Below are 21,287 nucleotides of genomic sequence, written 5' to 3'. Positions count from 1 at the left end.
CCTCCCGACATGAGGCCCAGTGGGGCTCCTCCCTGTGGGTGGTACCAACTCTCACCTTGGGCCAAGGGCCCAGTAACCCACGGATCCTAACAGATGCTTAACTGCATGGAAGGTATCTTTATGACAGATCATCTACTTCTGCAGTGTTTTCATGTCCAGAAGATGGTGATAGTGACCTTGTATTTCAAAAAACTAAGAAAATATTTGTGACTCTCTTGAGGATTGAAGCAAAGGAGCTTCATGGATTATTGGGACCTACTGATCCATCAGACGAAGAAATCATTCATCATTGCAATAACCTCACAACTATGTTAGGCATGCCAAAAAAACCCATCAGCTTTTCCATCTATAGACATGAGCCAGCTTTACCTAGACAGCATAGTGACTTTAGCACGATCTCAGGTAACTCTACTGGGCCTGAAAAATCAAGATATTATCAAAGCATGGAAGGACTCCTTTTAATTTAACTAAAAGGGTACCCATGAATTGAAAAAATATTCCTAGTGCAAGTGCCACTGTGAACTCTCAGAATTTACTATGGCGCTCTCATCAATGTGTAATGACTTTGTGTATTCATGGATTCTTTATCAACTTCTTGCTGCAGACAGACCTGGGCCACATCTGTGTTATCAAAAATTACGCCTTGGATTATTGACAACAACTGCGTTAGATAGGGATGTGCGTAAGGACTTTCCTAACTGTAACCTCTTTCTTGACGTTGGCAGGATTGATTTCTTCTAGCTTCTCCACAGGCCTGAAGAATGTTGACCAGTTGGGGAACATAATAAAGCATGTTGTGAAACATTTTATTAAATCTATGGATCAGTTTGCAGCTTGAGTGAAAAAGACATTTTGTATTTTCCTTCTGATAAGTTTCAGTAAATGGTCCAACTCCAGTGAGAATTTTTCCTTTAGTACGCCTCCAAAGACTTGACTAAACCCTCCTGATCCTGAAGAGCTCCTAGCTGTTCTGGACTTTTATAGCATAAAATGTTGCAGTGTTCACATTGTTCATCTGGTAGTCATGTAGCAAGGGTGACAATTATAGAAACATAGAAAAATAGAAATGACGGCAGAAGGCGGCTAAACGACCCATCCAGTCTGCCCAGCAAGTTTTGCACTTTTTTTTCTCATACTATTGTACATTTGGACAATATTGAGTCTAGAGGGCTTGGTAAATGTTCCTTGTGAGACAATGGTAAAAGTGGTTTTCGAGTCCACTTCCATGTCACAATATTTAATTTAGAATCATCATCGTTCAGAGATATGGCTGCTTTGATCCTTTCGCTGACTTAATAACATGCATTGAAAAGGTCGACAGCCACTCGCGTGGTTCTTCTTTCTGCCTTGATGTCGTGTATTTGTGTGTGACCTTTTTTCTTAGAAAAGCAACACTTAGCATCCTTGAAATGGAGTGAATCCAGTTTGTGATTTCAACCACAGTGGAAGTATTTATGCGGAATCTGTCTTCTCTTGCATTTACTGGCTCGATGGGTGATGTGGGCAACAATCATTGCAGTTGTGCAGTGTTTCCATTAGTACAATCTGATCAGATTTCTTTCATGTCTTCTGCTGTGATCTCAGTTGCAATGGCCTTTGCTTGAGGGACTGTGATCGTTAGGTTGAGCTTTATGAGGAGGTGACTTTGTAAGAGCTTCGTGATGAACCATACAGACAAGACGGTCTTGAAGCTTGATGTCTAAACATTCACCAAAATTGCAGAATTTGACAATATAAACTGAACATTTTCATAAAGACATCTATCCTTCTTATTTAATTAAAATATCTGGACAATTTTAGCCAGCCTTGGTGAGAAATGTGCTTTTCAGCACAGCTATAAAAAGTGGGCATCTTAGGCCTGTCCCTAGCACAGGCCCAATTTAATCTACAGCACTGTCCTCCCCTCCCCCCACATGCCTGCTGACATTAAGAATCATGAGGAGTCTTAGTGGAAAACATTTTGGCCACAGCTTTATTTATAAGCAAAACATAAACACAATACATCCAATGCATCCAAACTATCTCTTCAAGGTTCAGCTTGTGCAAACAAAATATAAGATATTGCATCGTATTGATCTGTCATTCCTAATTTGCTGGTTTTAGCTGGCACACCTATCCGGCTGCTATTGGCCTGCCAGACAGACTCAGCTGATACGAGAAATGCTTAGCGTGCCAGAATGACCTGGCTACACTTGCCTGCAATTACTGTTGTGTCAGAGGTGGACCCTTGGGCCGAGGTGGGGTTGACGCAACCCGTACATGAGGACCTACGGGTCCCCACCGCCGGCAGGTGGAGTGGGCTGAAGGTAGAGGCCACTGGACCTTCACCTATATCAGCCCTCGTTCCCCGTGAGTTAAGCCTTTGGGTGCTGGGGCCAGCAGGACTTAGGTGGGCCTCAAGGTTGGCTAATAGGAAAGGTTGGTTCAGCCCAGAGACAGCAGATGATAGATGGCGTAGTCCTACCCTGGACTGGGTACGGTACTGGAACTCGGGCACCAATGGAACAGAGATTAGCTGAGGGTTCTCAAGCAAATGTAGGCTGGAGCCTAATAAGTCCACGTCCAGGGAATATGCTGGAGGAGGCATCAATGACAGGCTTGGATCAGGGCCGGCAGCAAAGCGGAGGTCATGGCAAGCAATGCTGAGTTCTGATCTCAGAGAAACTCTATAGCGTTAGTCAATCAAGGCAATGGTCTGATCACGGAGAAGTCAATAACGTAATCAGGCATAGCAGAGGTCTGGGTCTGGAGATAGGCAGTAGCGTAGTCAGGCGTAGCAGAGGTCTGGGTCTGGAGATAGGCTGTAGCATAGTCAGGCGTAGTGGAGGTCTGGGTCTGGAGATAGGCAGTAGCGTAGTCAGGCGAAGCGAAGTCGATATCCATAGAGTCAGTCCGACACACAGGCAGGGCAGGAACGAAGAAGACAGGAACCGGGAACAACGGAGGTCAGGAATGAAGAGTAGAAAGTATTCTCTAACAGCAACGAGTTCTCGAGTAGTGAGGAGTCCTGTTGCAAAGGCAACGCTATGCAGCGAGGCCTGAGCTTAAATACACTGAAGAGTTTGACGTCATCATCCGGGGCCGCGGCCAGGTTCCCGCCACGGGCCCTTCATAAGGATCAAAGATGCACCCGTGCGTGCCTAGGGAGGGGTGCGGCGCGGGTAGTGGAGTCTCTCCGCGGACCACGTGGAGAGGCCTGACTAGCAGTGGCATCTTGAGCTGCAGTACTGGGGACCAAGGCAGAGCCAAAGGTACCAGGGGTATCCTGAGGTCGAAGCCGGCGGCCCACTACTGCTAGCAAGGAGGAACCAGGAGCTGGAGTCTGTGTGAGAAGGTGAGAGGGCTGTGCTGCAGGTCCGCTGGGGACGGTACGCGTAACAGTACCCCCCCCTTTAGGCCCCCTCTTGGAGGTCGGGGTTTGCCCGGATGGGCACGATGGTAATTCAGGAAGAGGGTTTTGTGCAGGATGTTCTGAGCTCGTTCCCACGAATTCTCTTTGGGTCCGTAACCCTCCCAGGAAAGGAGGTATTCCCAGAGAAGGAGGCAGCTGAAGCTGGTATGTAACGGGTCCAATGCGTCGGGTAACAGAGAAAGGTCCAATATATCTAGGGGCGAATCTCTGGGATGGTATTCGAAGCCAGATATACTGAGTACTTAACCAGACTTTCTGGCCAGGGAGAAATTCAGGAGCCGAGCGACGTCGACTCTCAGCAGTTCTCTTGGTCCAGGAAGCAACCTGACGCAAGCGGAGATTTTTCTGCTCCCATAACGTCTTAAGGGCATCCGCAGTAGCCTGTGCCACAGGGGACATCACTGAGAAAGGTATGGGCAATGGTGGTCGTGGTTGTTTCCCATAGACAATTGAGAATGGTAATGTTCCAGTAGCAGTGGCGATGTGAGAGTTGTGCGAAAACTCTGCCCAGGATAGGAAGTCAGACCAAATATCTTGTTGGTCATTGATGTAATCTCGTGGGAAGGCCTTCTAGGAGCGATTCATTTGCTCAGCTTGCCCCTTGAATACTGTGTACAATTCTGGTCGCCGCATCTCAAAAAAGATATAATTACGATGAAGAAGGTACAGAGAAGGGCTACCAAAATGATAAGGGGAATGGAACAGCTCCCCTAAGAGGAAAGACTAAAGAGGTTAGGATTTTTCAGCTTGGAGAAGAGACGGCTGAGGGGGGATATGATAGAGGTGTTTAAAATCATGAGAGGTCTAGAACGGGTAGATGTGAATCGGTTATTTACTCTTTCGGATAATAGAAAGACTAGGGGGCACTCCATGAAGTTAGTATGGGGCACATTTAAAACTAATCGGAGAAAGTTCTTTTTTATTCAACGCACAATTAAACTCTGGAATTTGTTGCCAGAGGATCAGAGGATTAGTGCAGTTAGTATAGATGTGTTTAAAAAAGGATTGGATAAGTTCTTGGAGGAGAAGTCCATTACCTGCTATTAATTAAGTTGACTTAGAAAATAGCCACTGCTATTACTAGCAACGGTAACATGGAATAGACTTAGTTTTTGGGTACTTGCTGGGTTCTTGTAGCATGGATTGGCCACTGTTGGAGGCAGGATGCTGGGCTTGATGGACCTTTGGTCTGACCCAGTATGGCATGTTCTTATGTTGGCTTGGGGATGATGGGCGGTCGTTAAGCTGATGTAAATACCGAATTTAGTACCTAGCAACAAATTGAGGACCTCTATCTGAAACAATGTCCTTGGGTAGGCCATGCAGTCTAAAGATATGGTGGAAGAATAAATGTGCTAGCTCTGGAGCAGATGATAGGCCCAGTAGAAGGACGAAATGGGCCATTTTTGAAAATCAATCTTATGTTTACCCATACTACGGTGTGACCTTTTGAAGGCGGCAAATACACGGTGAAATCCGTAGACAAGTGAGTCCATGGTTCTTTGGGTGCTGGAAGTGGTTGTAGAAGACCCCAAGGTTGACCGACCAGAGGTTTTTGCTGTGCACAGATGTCACAGGATTCAACTTATGCTTTTGCATTGGAGACCATGGTGGGCCACCAGAAGAACCACTGGAGCAGTGCCAACGTTCGTGCTCGTCTTGGGTGACCAGCCAATTTGGAATCATGTGCCCAGTGGAGAACTCTTTCACGAACTCGTCGGGGCACGACCTTCTTTCCAGCAGGAACTGGATGAATGGCAGATAAACTAATACAGGCCGGGTCTATGATATGAGTAGGTTCTTCCGGAGTGTCTTCAGGCTTGAAGGATTGTGATAGGGTATCTGCCCAGAGATTTTTGTTGGCTGGGCGATAGCGAAGTTCAAAATCGAATCTGGAGAAAAACAAGGCCCATTGAGCGGCGTTGAGACGTTGTGCTTGACTCAAATGTTCCAGATTCTTCTGATTGGTGAACACAGTGAATTTGTGTTGTGCGCCCTCTAGCCACGGATGCCATTCTTAAAGAGGCAGTTTTATGGCGAGCAGCTCACGATCCTCGATCCTGTAATTTTTCTCTGCAGATGAAAATTTACAGGAATAAAAAGAGGAGGGAACTATGGTACCTGAAGCGGTGCGTTGACTCTAGACTGCCCCAGCCCCAATGGCGGAGGTATCAACTTTCACTAGGAAAGGACGATAAGGGTCGGCATGGTGCAGACAGGACCCTTTCTGGAAGGCTTCCTTCAGACAATCCCTGGGGATGGGTGAACAAAACCCTAAAAAAAACATTGAATACTTTTATAAAAATGGGGGGAAAAAAGAGCAACATCTGGAAAGCTATGTACACTAAAGCGCAGTCGCGTATCTAGAGGCAGCCATGGAAGAAGCTGACTTGGATGTAGGAGGTGTCATGGAGACGTGGTACACGGAAAGCCATAACTGAGATAAGGTTATACCAGGCTACAATCTATTCAGGAAGGACAAGGGAGGAAGGAGGAGTGGAATTATATATAAAACATAATATTAAATCAATGGACGTGCAGGGCTTACGAGGTAAGGAGGAGGAAACTGGGTTAATCTGGAAAGAGGGAATGGAACATCTGCTTATATTGGTGTAATATACCTTACAGACCTCCATCACAGACAGAAGAAATGGATAGAGATTGTATGGAGGACGTTCACAAAATTGCTGATTGCTGGCAGATTTCAGTCTGCCGGATGTTGATCGGGACATCCCAGCTGTGGTGTATGCCAGAAGCAGAGAGATCCTGGATGCTGTGCAGGGAGAACTGTTCTGTCAGCTGGTAACGGGAACCCACACGGGAGGGGGGTGATACTGGACCTGGTGCTTACCAACGGCAACGGTGTTTCTGATGTTGTAGTGGACCATCGTCTGCGATCCAGTGACCATAGGATGGTGTGGGGCAGTGTTAGAGCACAGGAGATGACTATTCATTCCGAGGAGAGGATCCTAGACTGGTAGAGTACTCAAAGAGTCGTTATCTGCATGGGACAATCTAGGAGAAGTAGAACAGGGGGCAAAACTAAAAGGAAATATTTTAAAGACAACTAACCTACTTGTCTCAGTGTTCCTGGTGAAAACTTTTGACAGATACCATATTCACAAAATAGGACATCTGTTTCAGACAAAATCGCCACACTAAAACAAGTGTTATTTCTAAAAAATAAATAGTCTACGAGCCCTCCACAAATATTCCACAAGAACCTTGCAAAAACCACACATCTCACAACGTGTGCTAAAAAAAAAAAATCCCAACTGCTTATCTTTAAAGTTTGAGACCACTGTTATATAAAAATTAATTTCTAATATAAATAGTTTTTAGGTGGTCTTGCTTGAAGAAAAGCAAGAATGTCTAATAGGGAGAGTGTGTTTGTCTGCCTGTGACCTTGTACTACCGGGAAAACGATGGGAGACAGGATGTTCTGCTGTGGTGTGATTTGAGAGTGTGGTGTGGGGAGTTACAATCGCTAACGTTTCATGCTGGTTGGACGGTTACCATTCCCACGCCCGTATAATCTTAATACTTGTTTTTTAACCCAGTCCTTATATCTGTCTTCCTTTAGCTTCAGGAATGCTGGTAGGCAACTACTTTTAGTGACGGCATTTTTTGGGGAAGCGAGGACTGATTCTCCTTAACGAGAATAGCCTTTTGCTGAGCACTATGCAAAGGTTGTGATTTGAAGGAAGGAGAAGCCTGTTACTACGTTCTTCTGCAGAATAGGGATGTGCAATCACTTCAAAACAAAATGAACAATTTTTCTTTTGTTTCGTTGGCATCAGAATAAAATAATACAGAAAATGAGAAATGTGTTTAGTTTTCATTTATTTTGTTTCATTACTCTTCAAGTCTATGCATTAAGCAATGCTTTTTTAAAAAATATTTAGTCTCTGCTTAAGGCAGTGGGGGATTGCGCAAAGAGCAGGACCAATCACTTGCAAGCAGTTTTCAACTAGCCTATCCCAGCTTCTCTCTATTGTGGACCCCCTCTCCTCTCCCCTTGGTCTGGATACCAAAGTAGAGCACCCTGGTTGCCATCATTTTCCCTGTAACACAAGGTATAGTTTTCCTACAGTCTAGGATCCTCGGCTTGGGGTGGGGAGTGCCACATGAGAAATGATATTAACTAATGTGATTTATCTTTGGGTTTGTAGCCTGAGTAGGGGATGAGACAGGTTCCTGGTTACCCTGATACCAGAATTCTGTGCCCTTCCCAAACAACCTCTCACTTGTGGCACCACAGACCAGATAAAACCATCACACCAGAATAGAACAGTAATTAACCCTTTGTCTAGTATTGTGTAAGAAGACAGTAAATCCAACAGGAACATTAAATGGGAAAAGTACAGCAGTGCAGTATAATATAAACTTGCAGTTTTCTTATATTAAATCAAGCAATGCAGAATTAACACTGGGTATGGCCTGTTAGCCAGGGCAACCAACTCTACTCATATGGCTAGTAACAAACACTAAGGAAGGCAGATAGAGGGAGGCTGGGGGGAAAGCAGTGAAGCACGCAGCTTTCAAATATTATCTTTACCCCTGAGTACTCCAAAGGGGAGGGGGTCAAACAGATCCACCCCAATGTCATCAGTTTGTAAAGGATGCACCCTGTCCCACACACAAAATTGTGTGGGAAAAAAACAGTAAAAAAAAAAATGGAGAAGTCCCTCTTGATGGTGGCACTTGCTAGATGAAAAACCAAACAGTTGAGCACCGCAGAGTGTTAAAGGTCTCTCTCTCTCTCTCCTGGGAGCTTCCTCAAATGCTTTGCTTGCTACTAAATGGAAAGCGGGCCTGGTTTCAATCTCTTACAGAAAGACCACTGTTGAGGGAATTGCTATAGAGGGGGCGCTGTGGACACCATCTCTGGAGTGGCACAGGACAGCAAGGCAGGAACTAGGTGCGGACAGTCTAGTGAGGCTGGAGCAAGGCATGATGTGCAGGCAGCGCTGAAGCTCAGGAGTGGAGTGCAGACTGGAGGAAAGGTTGGGAATGGAGCAGGGGCTGAGCCGGAGCTGAGTGGAGGTAAGAGTAAACACAGGAACAAACTGAAGGTGCGTGGAAGTAAGGGTGAACTCAGGGACAGACTGGAACACAGGACTCAGACAGGACAGGACAGGACAAGGAAACATAAACATGAAGGTAGCGTAGGCAAGAAGGCCCCAAGGGGCAAGGCGGACAGAGGCCTACTATCAAGGAAGAGACCTACGGAGGCCTCAGGGCTAGAGCAGACATAGCAGAAGGCCGGGAGGCCACAAGACAGGAACAAAGTTCAGAAGACCAGATGGTCACAAAAAAGACCAGGAACAGAGAGCCAGTGACCTCAAGATAAAACAAGGCAGACTAGAAATCAGAAGGCCCAGATGCACGAGACAGACAGTAGAAAGGCCTAGAAAGGCCACAAAGCAGAGGTGGCTAGAGCAAGGAGCAGAATAGCACTCGATGCTGAAGCACTGAGGGAAAGGACAGGCAGGCTTAAGTAGGATAAGGGTCTGGGTGTGGTGCAGGCAGGAGAGAGGGGCCTGGACAGCCCTAGGGATGTCCTCATGGTGATCCCCTGGTGGAGCAGAGGTAGTGCAGCAGGTGGAGGCCAGAGACTAGAGACGTGCCGGAGAGTACAGTTCCAAGCAGGGTTCACTGGGGTCTCCTGGTGAAGGGGAGGCTGCCACTAATAAAAATGGAGCCGATGGCCCTTTGCACTTACCATGTGACAGGGTATCCGTGCCATTGGCCGGCCCCTGTCACATGGTAGGAGCACTGGACGGCCGGCACCATTTTTAAAGATGGTGCCGGCCGTCCAGTGCTCCTACCATGTGACAGGGGCCGGCCAATGGCACGGATACCCTGTCACATGGTAAGTGCAAAGGGCCATCGGCGCCATTTTTATTAGCGCAGCTGACGGCCCGAGAGCGGGAGATTGCTCCCCGCACCCCCACTGGACCACCAGGTGATTTTAAAACGTTTTGGGGGGGGGTTTGGATGGGTGGGGGAGGCTAAGGGATCAGGTTTAAAGGGTCGGGTGGGTTTTTTGTTTATCGGATCGGGCGCAGCCGATAAACAAAAAACCAATCGGGCCGGACGATAAAAATTATAAGATTTGAACCGGAACCGAACCGATTCCGGTTCACATCTCTAGCCTGTATGTAAACCATTGTGATAGTATATAACTTAATGACGGTATAAGAAAAGATTTTAAATAAATAAATAAATAAATAAAATAAAGGGGGATCTTCAACAAAATATAATAGCCACACTAAACCATGAAAATCATCGACTGGTTATTGGGGGAATAGGATCCTGTCTGCTTCAATCATTGAGGAAAACATTCAATTGAGAGGGATCAAAGAAAACATATTTGATTCCTTGATATTTTATGACACACTTACAAGGAAAAAACAACCAAAATAATGCCCCCAAGTTCAAAACAGCAGGATGCATCAAATGGAAACGTTTTCTTTTGGATTGGGTGGTCTTAGCTACATCTGGAAACATGCAAATCTTGAGCCCTAAAAAGGGAATATCCCTCTTCCGAAAAAACAATTTTAAAATAAAGTCACAATCAGAGTTTAACGCAAAGGTAACAAGCAAAGTTGAAGGTTGGATATCTTTGACTTCTGATTTTTCAAGGAAGGAAGAGAGATGTAAAGATTCAAGTAGATCAGCAACAGCAGGAATTTCACTCACTTGATTACTTTTCTGGCTCATAGGAGCATAATAGGCTTTTGATATAGGTGGAAGCAAACTTTCAGAAATAGACAACATTTCCATAAAATATTTGCGTAACAGCTCTACAGGAGTTCTTTAATTTCCAACTAATCAACTCTAGATGAAATATCAAGCATTTGAGAGTGAGTAGCTTGAACCAAGTTGGAAAGGTCTTGTTGCTGTAAGACAAACTCTACAACCTGAGTGGAAAGGTTTACAATAGCTTCCCAAGATGATATCCAGTATACTATTGGTAGGCTTAATCAAAGGAACAAACTGTACCTCTTTAGAAATGGTCTCTTTCATGGAAATCGAAGACAATGAAGCAGGCAGAGATTCAGATCCCTGAGCACACCGATCAAGAGAAACCTGGCTCAACGCCGACATTCAGATACCTCCAGACGCCGCTGAGATGGTCGCTCTGATGTCATAGGAGCGCAATGGGAGAAAAATGCTACCATTGACAGCTTCAGTGACCAAGGGAAATCCGGGTTGCAGAGGAATATGGCGCATCTCTGGGGTTAAAGATGACTCCCTCCATGTCTGGGATGGTCACCGGCAGACCACTGCTCAGTAGGCAGTCCAATGACACCACACCAGAAGAATTAGGAAGATCCAAGCTCTGGAAGATATGCTTGACCACCAGGCCAATTGGAGTAGAGGCCTCGGAAACCTCTGGGTATACTCTGGCCTTACCCTTCCTCTTACCCATAACCAAAAAGAAGAAAAAGGTAAATGTGAAGCAAAATCTTTAAAGAGGTAAAGGAGAACCACGGAGCTGCTCTCGTTAACCAGCGGCCATCTTGGATTCCCCAATCCTAGGCCATCTTTTAAATAGTGCTATTTAGTATCATTTGCAAAAGCAACACCCATTAGTGATGATTTCAGGGGAGGCAGTCCTCAGAACAGCAACAGGAAGGCCACAGAAAAGGGGTCCACTTCCCAAGCTGAACCCCTAGGCTGTTCCTAGGCCAAAAGCCCCCCTCCCTGCATTAGCAGCAAGCCACCATGGAGCAAATGGGGTGGTGTTCCACATCACTGTTCTGGGCAAAAGGCCCCAAAACCATAAACATACTGTAAAAAAAGAAAAGAAAAAGCTTCTGCCCCTCTCGGCATGCCTTGGGATCTTGTTGCCACTGCTGCTGCTGCTGTTCTCTGTTCTGCTCCTTCTATCACGCCTCTTTCTTGTGCTGATGCCACTGCTTTTTGCTGCCTCACTCTACACTCTACGCCTTGAGATGTTGATGCCAATGTACTTGAAGTCTTACCCCTCACTCAGTGCCTGGGGATGTTGATGTTACTCTTCCTGCTGCCTTACTCTGCATTCTGTACCTTAGGCTGGGTGTTCTTGCCACTGTGTTTTGGTACCCTTTGTCCCTCTTTTGGTGGCTTGGGCTGTTCATGCCACAGTTGTGCTGCTTTGCCCCTCTCATGGTGCCTTGAAACATTCAAGACATTGTTAGTGTTGCTTATCCCCTCTCATGGTTTTAGGTGTTCATATCACCATTATTGGTGCTTCAGGCTATTAATGCCATAGTTCTGCTGCTTTGCCATACTTGCAATGCCCTGGGGTTACTCATGCCATGGTTCATGCTGCTTTGCCTCTGTCACAGTGCCTTGGGTTACTCATGCCATGGTTCATGTTGCTTTGCCCATCTCACAGTACCTCGGGGTGCTCTTGCTATGGTTCATGTTGCTTTGCCTATCTCACAGTGCCTCGGGGTTACTCATGCCATGGTTCATGTTGCTTTGCCTATCTCACAGTGCCTCGGGGTGCTCATGCCATGTTTCATGTTGCTTTGCCTATCTCACAGTGCCTCGGGGTTACTCATGCCATGGTTCATGTTGCTTTGCCTATCTCACACTGCCTTGGGGTGCTCATGCCATGTTTCATGTTGCTTTGCCTATCTCACAGTGCCTCTGGGTGCTCATGCTATGGTTCATGTTGCTTTGCCCATCTCACAGTGCCTCGGGGTGCTCTTGCCATGTTTCATGTTGCTTTGCCTCTGTCACAGTGCCTTGGGGTGCTCATGCCATGTTTCATGTTGCTTTGCCTCTGTCACAGTGCCTTGGGGTGCTCATGCCATGTTTCATGTTGCTTTGCCCATCTCACAGTGCCTCGGGGTGCTCTTGCCATGTTTCATGTTGCTTTGCCTCTGTCACAGTGCCTTGGGTTACTCATGCCATGATTCATGCTGCTTTGCCTCTCACAGCACCTTGGGGTTACTCATGCCATGGGTCATATTGCTTTGCCTCTCTCACACTGCCTTGGGGTTACTCATGCCATGGGTCATGTTGCTTTTCCTCTCTCACACTGCCTTGGGGTTACTCATGCCATGGTTCATGTTGCTTTGCCTCTGTCACAGCGCCTTGGGTTACTCATGCCATGGGTCATATTGCTTTGCCTCTCTCACAGCACCTTAGGGTTACTCATGCCATGGTTCATGTTGCTTTGCCTATCTCACAGTGCCTTGGGGTGCTCATGCTATGGTTCATGTTGCTTTGCCCATCTCACAGTGCCTTGGGGTGCTCATGCTATGGTTCATGCTGCTTAAGTTTATCCGGCAATGTAGGCAGTTGGGTAGCAGCTCAATATGGGGCCTGACTATCTTAAAGTTAGCTGGGGAAGCTTATCCAGCTAAGTTGAGGACAACTAAGTAGCAATCCTAGACTTCTCTGGCAGGTTCACACCTGTGGATCTCACTGTCACAAAAGTCCTTCAAAAACCGCTACCTCCCCCCCACTTCTTCACTCTAGCATACCAAATCTAAGTGGTCCACATTGTACTTCTGTTACACCTGAATATTATTGTTTTATCGCCTTATTATCATTGTACATACTCAGTTTATATATGTAAAAGTGTAAACCACCATGAACTACATGGAATTTGTGAGTTAGAGATATCAATAAATAAATACATAGATTAAGCTGGATTAACACTGCAAATCAGCATTTATCTGGTAAAGTTAGCCAAACAAGTGGCTCTGTCCCAGATGAAAAGTTAGCTGGCTAGGTAGCAGCTACTGACTGCAGACAGGTATTCAAATGGTGCCATTTAGCTGGCTAAATAGTGCTGAATATTGAGCCTGTAATTTTTAGAGAAAAAGATTGACATGCATTGGCATATTACACTTTAACAAGGTTTCTCTCTTTAATTTATTGTACTCCTGTATTAAATATGTCAGAATGTCATTGAGGGAAGGAAAATGAGCATAAAGCATGAAGGAATTATACATTTTATTTCTGCTGTTTTCTGATATTAAAACATTGCTATTGGGGGTCATTTTCAAAAGCATTTATGCACCTAAAACCGTCTTGGAAAGTGTGGTATAGTCTGCTTCACCATACCCAAGAGTGGCTGTTTAAACTTATAATATGGATCGTTTTGAAAGGCAAAATCCTTAGAGGAGAAACCTGGTGCCAAAATGTTGGATGACTACGTGGCCAGGATAACCATCCCACCTGAAAAGTTTCAGATCTCAGTGGATCTCTACCCCTGCACTGGCTGAGCAAATATGTCAGAAAGCACTTTCCGAGGTGGGAAATCAGAGGCACCGTAGCAAAACTTCCTGCGCCTCTGCTGACTTAAGATGGCTACTCCCAGAATGAGTAAATAACCTCTTCCACATAAGTCATTCACTATGACTTGTCATGAAAACAGGGAGATTGTGTCCATCTGACCACACAGTGAGTCTCCTTGAATTATCACACATTATGTTCACCATTGAACTTGCCAATTTCTTAACAGTCTGGAGATCCTGGACATAAGAACATAATAAATGCCCTGCTGGATCAGACCAAGATCCACTGAGCCCAACATCCTGTCTCCGACATTGGCCAGTATGGGCTGCAAGTACCCGGCCAATTCCAAAAACTAGATCTATTTCTTATTACTCGTTCCTGAGGGTAGCGGTAGTTTACCGTGCAGTAAGTGAATTGACCCATCTTAAGAGTCCAGTTCCTTTTCAGCTGTTGAGTCTCTGTTGATTGTAATTTGCATATCTCTCCCATTGCACCATGGATATAAACAAATATTAGAGATGACATCATGGTACATTGTGATCCTAGCATATTCACATTTTCATTAGTGTCAATAAATAATGCTGGGATAATAGCATTGCAGAAAGTCTGCTGAGCAAAGGTCTAGAGCAGTGGTCCCCAAACCTGTCCTGGAGGGCCACCAGCCAGTCGGGTTTTTGGGATATTCTCAATGAATATGCATGAGAGAAAATTTGCATGCACTGCCTCCATAACATGCAAATTTTCTCTCATGCATATTTATTGTGGATATCCCAAAAACCCGACTGGCTGGTGGCCCTCCAGGACAGGTTTGGGGACCACTGGTCTAGAGTCTAAACTAGGGGTTACCAATTTTTCCTACTAATTTTGTCCCCTTTTTGAAATGAAAAATAAATTCCTATCAATTCATCAACATGAGATTGAGGCTAAAAAAATGTTGAGTCCTTGTCATTCTCAAATTCTTTTCTTTAAAATAAATGATGCTTTATGAACACAGTGGGTCATCTTTTCAAAATGGTTTCCCTCCTCATGTAACACGTTCAGGTTAATTCTTTAAAAGACTTGGCATGGAAATGGCTGTAATTAAGCAGATAATATGTATGGTATGCATAGAGTTCATAGTAAATCTTGTGTACTCATCATAGGATTAAGTCACAGACTCTTGGTGGCCATCTTTGAATATCACAAAAAGTCCTACTGAACACTCAAAGGAATCCTAGGGAATCTGCTGCATACTTAAATGCAAGGGAACAGCAGATTTTTATATACGTTATTATTATTTGTGTATTGTATGGTCTTGAGCAGCTGTTTCTGGAAATTGTGAGAAGAAGTGGCTGTTTTCATGCTTTCCTACATTCCCTCTCCTGTTTAGTTTCCAAGGGCTCTGTGCCTTCTTTAATCAAAGATGGAGTCAAGAGCCCAGCCTACAACAGGAACAAGAATCAGCACTCTTGGCCATATTAATGCCTCTGTGATTATAAATTGAACTGCATAACTCGCCAGCTATTCGACCTGCTCCCAGTCAATGTTGAAGCTTGATGCAGCTGAGCCTTTTTAAAACAACCCGATCTGGTTGCTACCTCCTTATTAAGTCCTGTAATGTCTTGGTTTTTGTATTTGTTCTGTGCTCTTTCCTTGTCAAATAGAGTAATGGCTGTTCCCATTCCATTGCAGATAGCACTCTGTTTGAGAGTTACACAGAGGGAGAAGTGAAAGAGCTGATCTCTACGCTCGTGGAACGGTACAGACAGTCCACAAATTCTGGGGAACATGAACTGCCCTCTTCCCCAAAGGGCGGGAACAGGATGAAGCGGGCGCGGGCCCGGCACAAACCCTGCGAGCTGAAGGAGCTGGAGGTTAGCGTCAGTGACTTGGGCTTGGGCTACGAATCAGACGAGACCATACTGTTTCGCTACTGCAGTGGGACCTGTGACACTTCCCTGAGGAACTATGATCTGTCGCTTAAAAACATGAGGAGCAAAAAAAAGATCAAGAAGGAGAAAGTGAGGGCCCGGCCCTGCTGCCGGCCACTTCTCTATGATGACGATGTCTCGTTCCTGGATGCTTTCAACCACTATTACACCATCAAGGAACTGTCAGCCAAATCATGCGGCTGTGTGTGAGGAGGCAAACTTCGACGGCGGGGATAGAGTGAGACCTGTAGGCACTGCCTGACTGTGGATCCAGGCCAAGGCTGTAGCACCAGCAACCAAGGGGCTAAGAGGTGGCCATTCAGCAGGTTTCAGGAAGCCAGGAAAGCCACTGTTCCAAGTCTACCTCAGTTCTGTAGTCGGATTCTAGGGGCAACCGTGGTCCTTGTGTTTGGTTGCAACTCGTTGCAGCTTAGCTATAACAGGATATAAAGGAGTATTTCAGCACATCAGTCAACACCTTCATTTGTTTTCCAGCTCAAGATATATTTCCCTCTTTATAAAGAGAGTGGCCAGTGATGGCATAAGACCAGGATTTCTGTTGTACTCATCTACAAATTGGTTAGTGTCCTTTCCCTAGTGTTTCTATTTGCCCCAGGACAAACGTAACAGGCCGATCCAGTTCTGATTTTGACTCATGGTTGTCTAGTTACTTGTGGTTCCAGTTTATCAAGGGAAGACAGGAGATCACAAGTCCTTGGATGCCAATGGGCATAACCAGAACTAGATCAGCCTGTCAGAACTGACCTGGGATCAGTGGCAATACTACTGTTTGCCCTTGTCTCCATTTATTTCATATTTGGCCAGTCATTAGGTTGGCTAATGGCCCTGTGTTTGTGGGCCCAGTCTCTTTTTTTATCTAACATAATTATGCTGTGTCCAAGAAAACCAAGTATCCAGTCCAGTGCATTTCAAAGGGGTTTTATTGATTTGTCCTTTACTCACCAGTACATGGGGGTCCAAAGTGGCCCACAAAATAGCAGTGGAAAGTTGGGCACATTCCAAGAGTATCCCTAGTAAATTGTTCATTTTGTCGTCATTTCTGTCAAATTGATTTCATTGCCATATTTTGTTTGGAGGGTGGTTGTTGTTTGTTTTTTTTTTGCCCCCCAGCACTGAATGCAGTATCCAAGCCATGCCTCAACCAGGAGGTGATAATGGTTTTCAGTGGCCAAATGGAAGGCAGGACTGAAAGTTAGTTTCCCGAAGATATTACGGTCTTTTCAGTTGGGGGTCCAAGATGACACAAACCCAAGAGATTATCCAGGGCACACATCATCCTCTTTGTTAATGACCGAACAGAAAGTAAATACTCTTTTCTATCTTAAGACCATATGTTACCATTATTACATTGTACACATATATACAGTGTCTATAAATGTACAGGAATATATGTATAAATATTGGTGGAGATTTCAGATATATGCTATCATTCCTTCCCCTGGTATTATATATTCAAGATGTCAATTAAACTATTGGATGTTATCACTGTTGAGTTGTAATCTTGTGTCTGATGTCAATAGTATTCAAAGCCAAATGGTTTCACTTGAGGGAAGGAGAGAAGACCCATTTGATTGTTATCACGCATGTTTTAATGTGTTCGAAATTAAAATCTAACCTTAGGTCTTTGGTAGGTAACCTGAAGGATTTCACCAATGCTGTGTTTTCTCAGCGTCCTTCCAGTGTCCCTTTCAAGCGTTCTGCCAGTCTTTATTCATAGAAACATAGAAATGACGGCAGAAGAAGACCAAACGGCCCATCCAGTCTGCCCAGCAAGCCTCACACATTTTTTCTCTCATACTTATCTGTTTCTCTTAGCTCTTGGATCTATTTCCCTTCCACCCCCACCATTAATGTAGAGAGCAGTGATGGAGCTGCATCCAAGTGAAATGTCTAGCTTGATTAGTTAGGGGTTGTAGGGGTAGTAACTGCCACAATAAGCAAGCTACACCCATGCTTATTTGTTTTACCCAGACTATGTTATACAGCCCTTATTGGTTGTTTTTCTTTTCCCCTGCCGTTGAAGCAGAGAGCTATGCTGGAAATGCGTGATGTATCAGTCTTTCTCCCATGCCGTTGAAGCAGAGAGCCATGCTGGATATGCATCGAAAGTGAAGTATCAGGCACATTTGGTTTGGGGTAGTAACCGCCGTAACAAGCCAGCTACTCCCCGCTTTGTGAGTGCGAACCCTTTTTTCTTCTCCCCTGCCGTTGAAGTAGAGAGCTCTGCTGGATGTGTGAAGTATCAGTTTTTCTTCAGCCCTGCCATTGAAGCAGAGAACTATGCTGGATATGCATTGAAAGTGAAGTATCAGGCTTATTTGGTTTGGGGTAGTAACCGCCGTAACAAGCCAGCTACTCCCCTCTTTGTGAGTGCAAATCCTTTTTTCCATATTTCCTCTTGCTGTTGAAGCTTAGAGTGATGTTGGAGTCACAGTAACCATGTATATGTTTATTGGATAAGGGTATTGTTTCCAGGCAGTAGCCATCATTCTGGCGAGTCCCCCACTCTTCATTGGCGGCCTCTTGAATTTATGGATCCACAGTGTTTATCCCACGCCCCTTTGAAGTCCTTCACAGTTCTGGTCTTCACCACTTCCTCTGGAAGGGCATTCCAGGCATCCACCACCCTCTCCATGAAGAAATACTTCCTGACATTGGTTCTGAATCTTCCTCCCTGGAGCTTCAAATCGTGACCCCTGGTTCTGCTGATTTTTTTCCTACGGAAAAGGTTTGTCGTTGTCTTTGGATCATTAAAGCCTTTCAAGTATCTGAAAGTCTGTATCATATCACCTCTGCTCCTCCTTTACTCCAGGGTGTACATATTTAGATTCTTCAATCTCTCCTCGTACGTCATCCGATGAAGATCCTCCACCTTCCTGGTCGCCCTTCTCTGTACCACTTCCATCTTGTCTTTGTCTTTTTGTAGATACCGTCTCCAGAACTGAACACAGTACTCCAGGTGAGGCCTCACCAAGGACCTGTACAAGGGAATAATCACTTCCCTTTTCTTACTCGATATTCCTCTCTCTATGCAGCCCAGCATTCTTCTGGCTTTTGCTATCGCCTTGTCGCATTGTTTCGCAGACTTCATATCATTAGACACTATCACCCCAAGGTCCCTCTCCTGCTCCGTGCACGTCAGCCTTTCCCCCCCCATCGAATACAGTTCATTCGGATTTCCACTCCCCATATGCATGACTTTGCACTTCTTGGCATTGAATCTCAGCTACCATATCTTCGACCACTCTTCCAGTTTCCTTAGATCCCGTCTCATTCTCTCCACTCCTTCCGGCGTGTCCACTCTGTTGCAGATCTTAGTGTCATCCGCAAAAAGACAAACCTTACCTTCTATCCCGTCTGCAATGTCGCTCACAAAGATATTGAACAGGACCGGTCCCAACACCGATCCTTGCGGTACACCACTTAAAACCGCTCTCTCTTCAGAGAAGGTTCCATTTACCATCACACATTGTCTTCTGTCCGTCAACCAATTTGCAATCCAGGTCACCACCTCGGCACTCACTCCTAAGCTTCTTGTTTTATTCACCAGTCTCCTGTGCGGAACCGTATCAAAAGCTTTGCTGAAATCCAAGTATATGATATCGAGCGCTCTTCCTCGATCCAATTCCTTGGTTACCCAGTCAAAAAAGTCAATCAGATTTGTCTGACAGGATCTTCCCCTGGTGAATCCATGTTGCCTCTGGTCCATCAATTCTCCGGACTGTAGATAGTTCACTATTCTCTCTTTCAGCAGTGACTCCATTACTTTTCCCACCACCGAAGTGAGGCTAACCGGTCTGTAGTTGCCAGCCTCCTCCCTGTTCCCACTCTTGTGAAGCGGGACCACCACCGCTCTTCTCCAATCACTCGGCACCACTACCGTTTCTAGGGATCTATTGAACAGGTCACACAGCGGACCCGCCAGAACATCTCTGAGCTCCCTCAATATCCTTGGATGTATCCCATCAGGCCCCATGGCTTTGTCCACTTTCAGGTTCTTTAGCTCTTCCCACACATTTTCTACTGTAAAAGGATTTTCATCTATTCCACTTCCCTCCAGTTTTTTGTTGTGTAGAGATGGTCCTTCTCCAGGGTCTTCTTTAGTGAACACAGAGCTGAAGTATTCGTTTAATATTTCTGCCATTTCTTCGTCTCTCTCCACACGTTGATCATTACCACCTTTCAATTTCACTATACCACTTTGGACCTTTCTCTTTTCGCTGATGTATCTGAAAAATGTTTTGTCACCATTTTTTATCTCCTTGGCAATCCTCTCTTCTGCTTGACTTTTTGCCAACTTGATTAATTTCTTTGTCTCCCTCAGTTGATATAAATATTCTTCTTTGTGCTCCTCCCTTTGGGATCCTTTATATTTCTTGAATGCTGTTCTTTTCGCTTTAATTTTGTCAGCCACCTCCTTTGAGAACCAGATAGGTTTCAATTTTCTTTTGCTTTTCTTTACATTTCTAACATATAGAGCAGTTGCCTTGGTGATTGCTCCTTTTAGATTGGACCACTGCTGATCCACATCTCTCTCGTTCTCCCATCCTTTTAGTTCTTCCTCCAGGTACTTCCCCATTTCCTCAAAGTCTGTGTTTTTGAACTGTAAAACTCAGGTCTTTGTGGTTCTTTTCCCTATTCTTTTAGTGATATTAAACCATACCGTTTGATGATCACTGCTGCTGAGGTGGGCGCCCACCTGGACATCTGAGACATTATCTGCATTAGTGAGCACTAAGTCGAGTATAGCTCCTTCTCTCGTGGGTTCCAACACCATTTGTTTGAACAAAGATACTTGCATGGCATCCACTATCGCTCTACTATTTTTAGTTTCAGCAGATGGGATTTTCCAGTCTACATCTGGCATATTAAAGTCTCCCACGATCACCACTTCTCCCTTCCTGCCTATCTTATGGATGTCTTCAACCAGATCTCTGTCCAGCTCTTCCTTTTGGTTTGGAGGCTTGTAAACCACTCCAATATAAATGGACGCTCCGTCATCTTTTTTTAGGTAGAGCCATAGAGCTTCTTCCTTGCCCCAACTTCCTTGTAGCTCAGGTGCTTGGATGTTGTTTCTGACATAAAGAGCCACACCTCCCCCTTTTCTATCCTCTCTGTCCTTCCTTAACAAGTTGTAGCCTGGTATTATTGTATCCCAATCATGAGATTCAGTGAACCATGTCTCTGTGATAGCAACAATGTCCAATTCTGCCTCAGCCATTAGGGCCTGCAGATCTGGGATTTTATTTCCCAAACTATGAGCATTTGTGGTCATAGCCTTCCAGGTACTCTCTTTAAGGTTATTGCTTTTCCTGGACTGCTTATGAGATTTTAGTTGAGATTTGTTATTCACTTCACTCTTTCCTTTTGCAGTTGTGCCACTGTTGACAGAGTTATCCATCTCAATTAGATTTTTCTTTTGTTTATGGATCTTGAAATTCTGCATGCATTGTGTTTGTTTTCTCTTTTCTGGTAGCACTTCAATGTTTTTCTCAAGAACTTCTTCAGTTTTTAATCTAGAGAAGGCTTTTTGTTCTTTTTGCATTCGGTACATTGTGTGTCTCCTCATCACAGGTCTAATTCTACCAGAGCCCACTGTAATCCTGGATTTTAAATAATTTTTTAATGACCTGTTTGAGTGGGAGGGTGTACCTGTTGGCTGTCCATCTGTCAAGAATGGGTGACTGTGGGTCCTG

The 21,287-nt window shown here is 45.0% G+C and overlaps 1 protein-coding gene across 1 annotated transcript in view; it reads left to right on the top strand.

Moving 5' to 3' along the window:
• NRTN (neurturin) overlaps nucleotides 1-17,079 on the top strand; it is a 33,541-nt gene extending 16,462 nt beyond the window's left edge. Inside the window, exon 2 of the mRNA XM_029614943.1 lies at nucleotides 15,332-17,079. Within this exon, the coding sequence (XP_029470803.1) occupies nucleotides 15,332-15,780 (449 nt within the window). The 3' untranslated portion in view covers nucleotides 15,781-17,079. The remainder of the gene's footprint in view (nucleotides 1-15,331) is intronic.
• Nucleotides 17,080-21,287: the final 4,208 nt, after the last annotated feature.

This window comes from Rhinatrema bivittatum, chromosome 8 (genome assembly GCF_901001135.1).
Source record: "Rhinatrema bivittatum chromosome 8, aRhiBiv1.1, whole genome shotgun sequence".
NCBI lineage: Eukaryota > Metazoa > Chordata > Amphibia > Gymnophiona > Rhinatrematidae > Rhinatrema > Rhinatrema bivittatum.
Note: the sequence above shows the minus strand (reverse complement) of the source record. Positions and strands in the feature narration are given on the sequence as shown.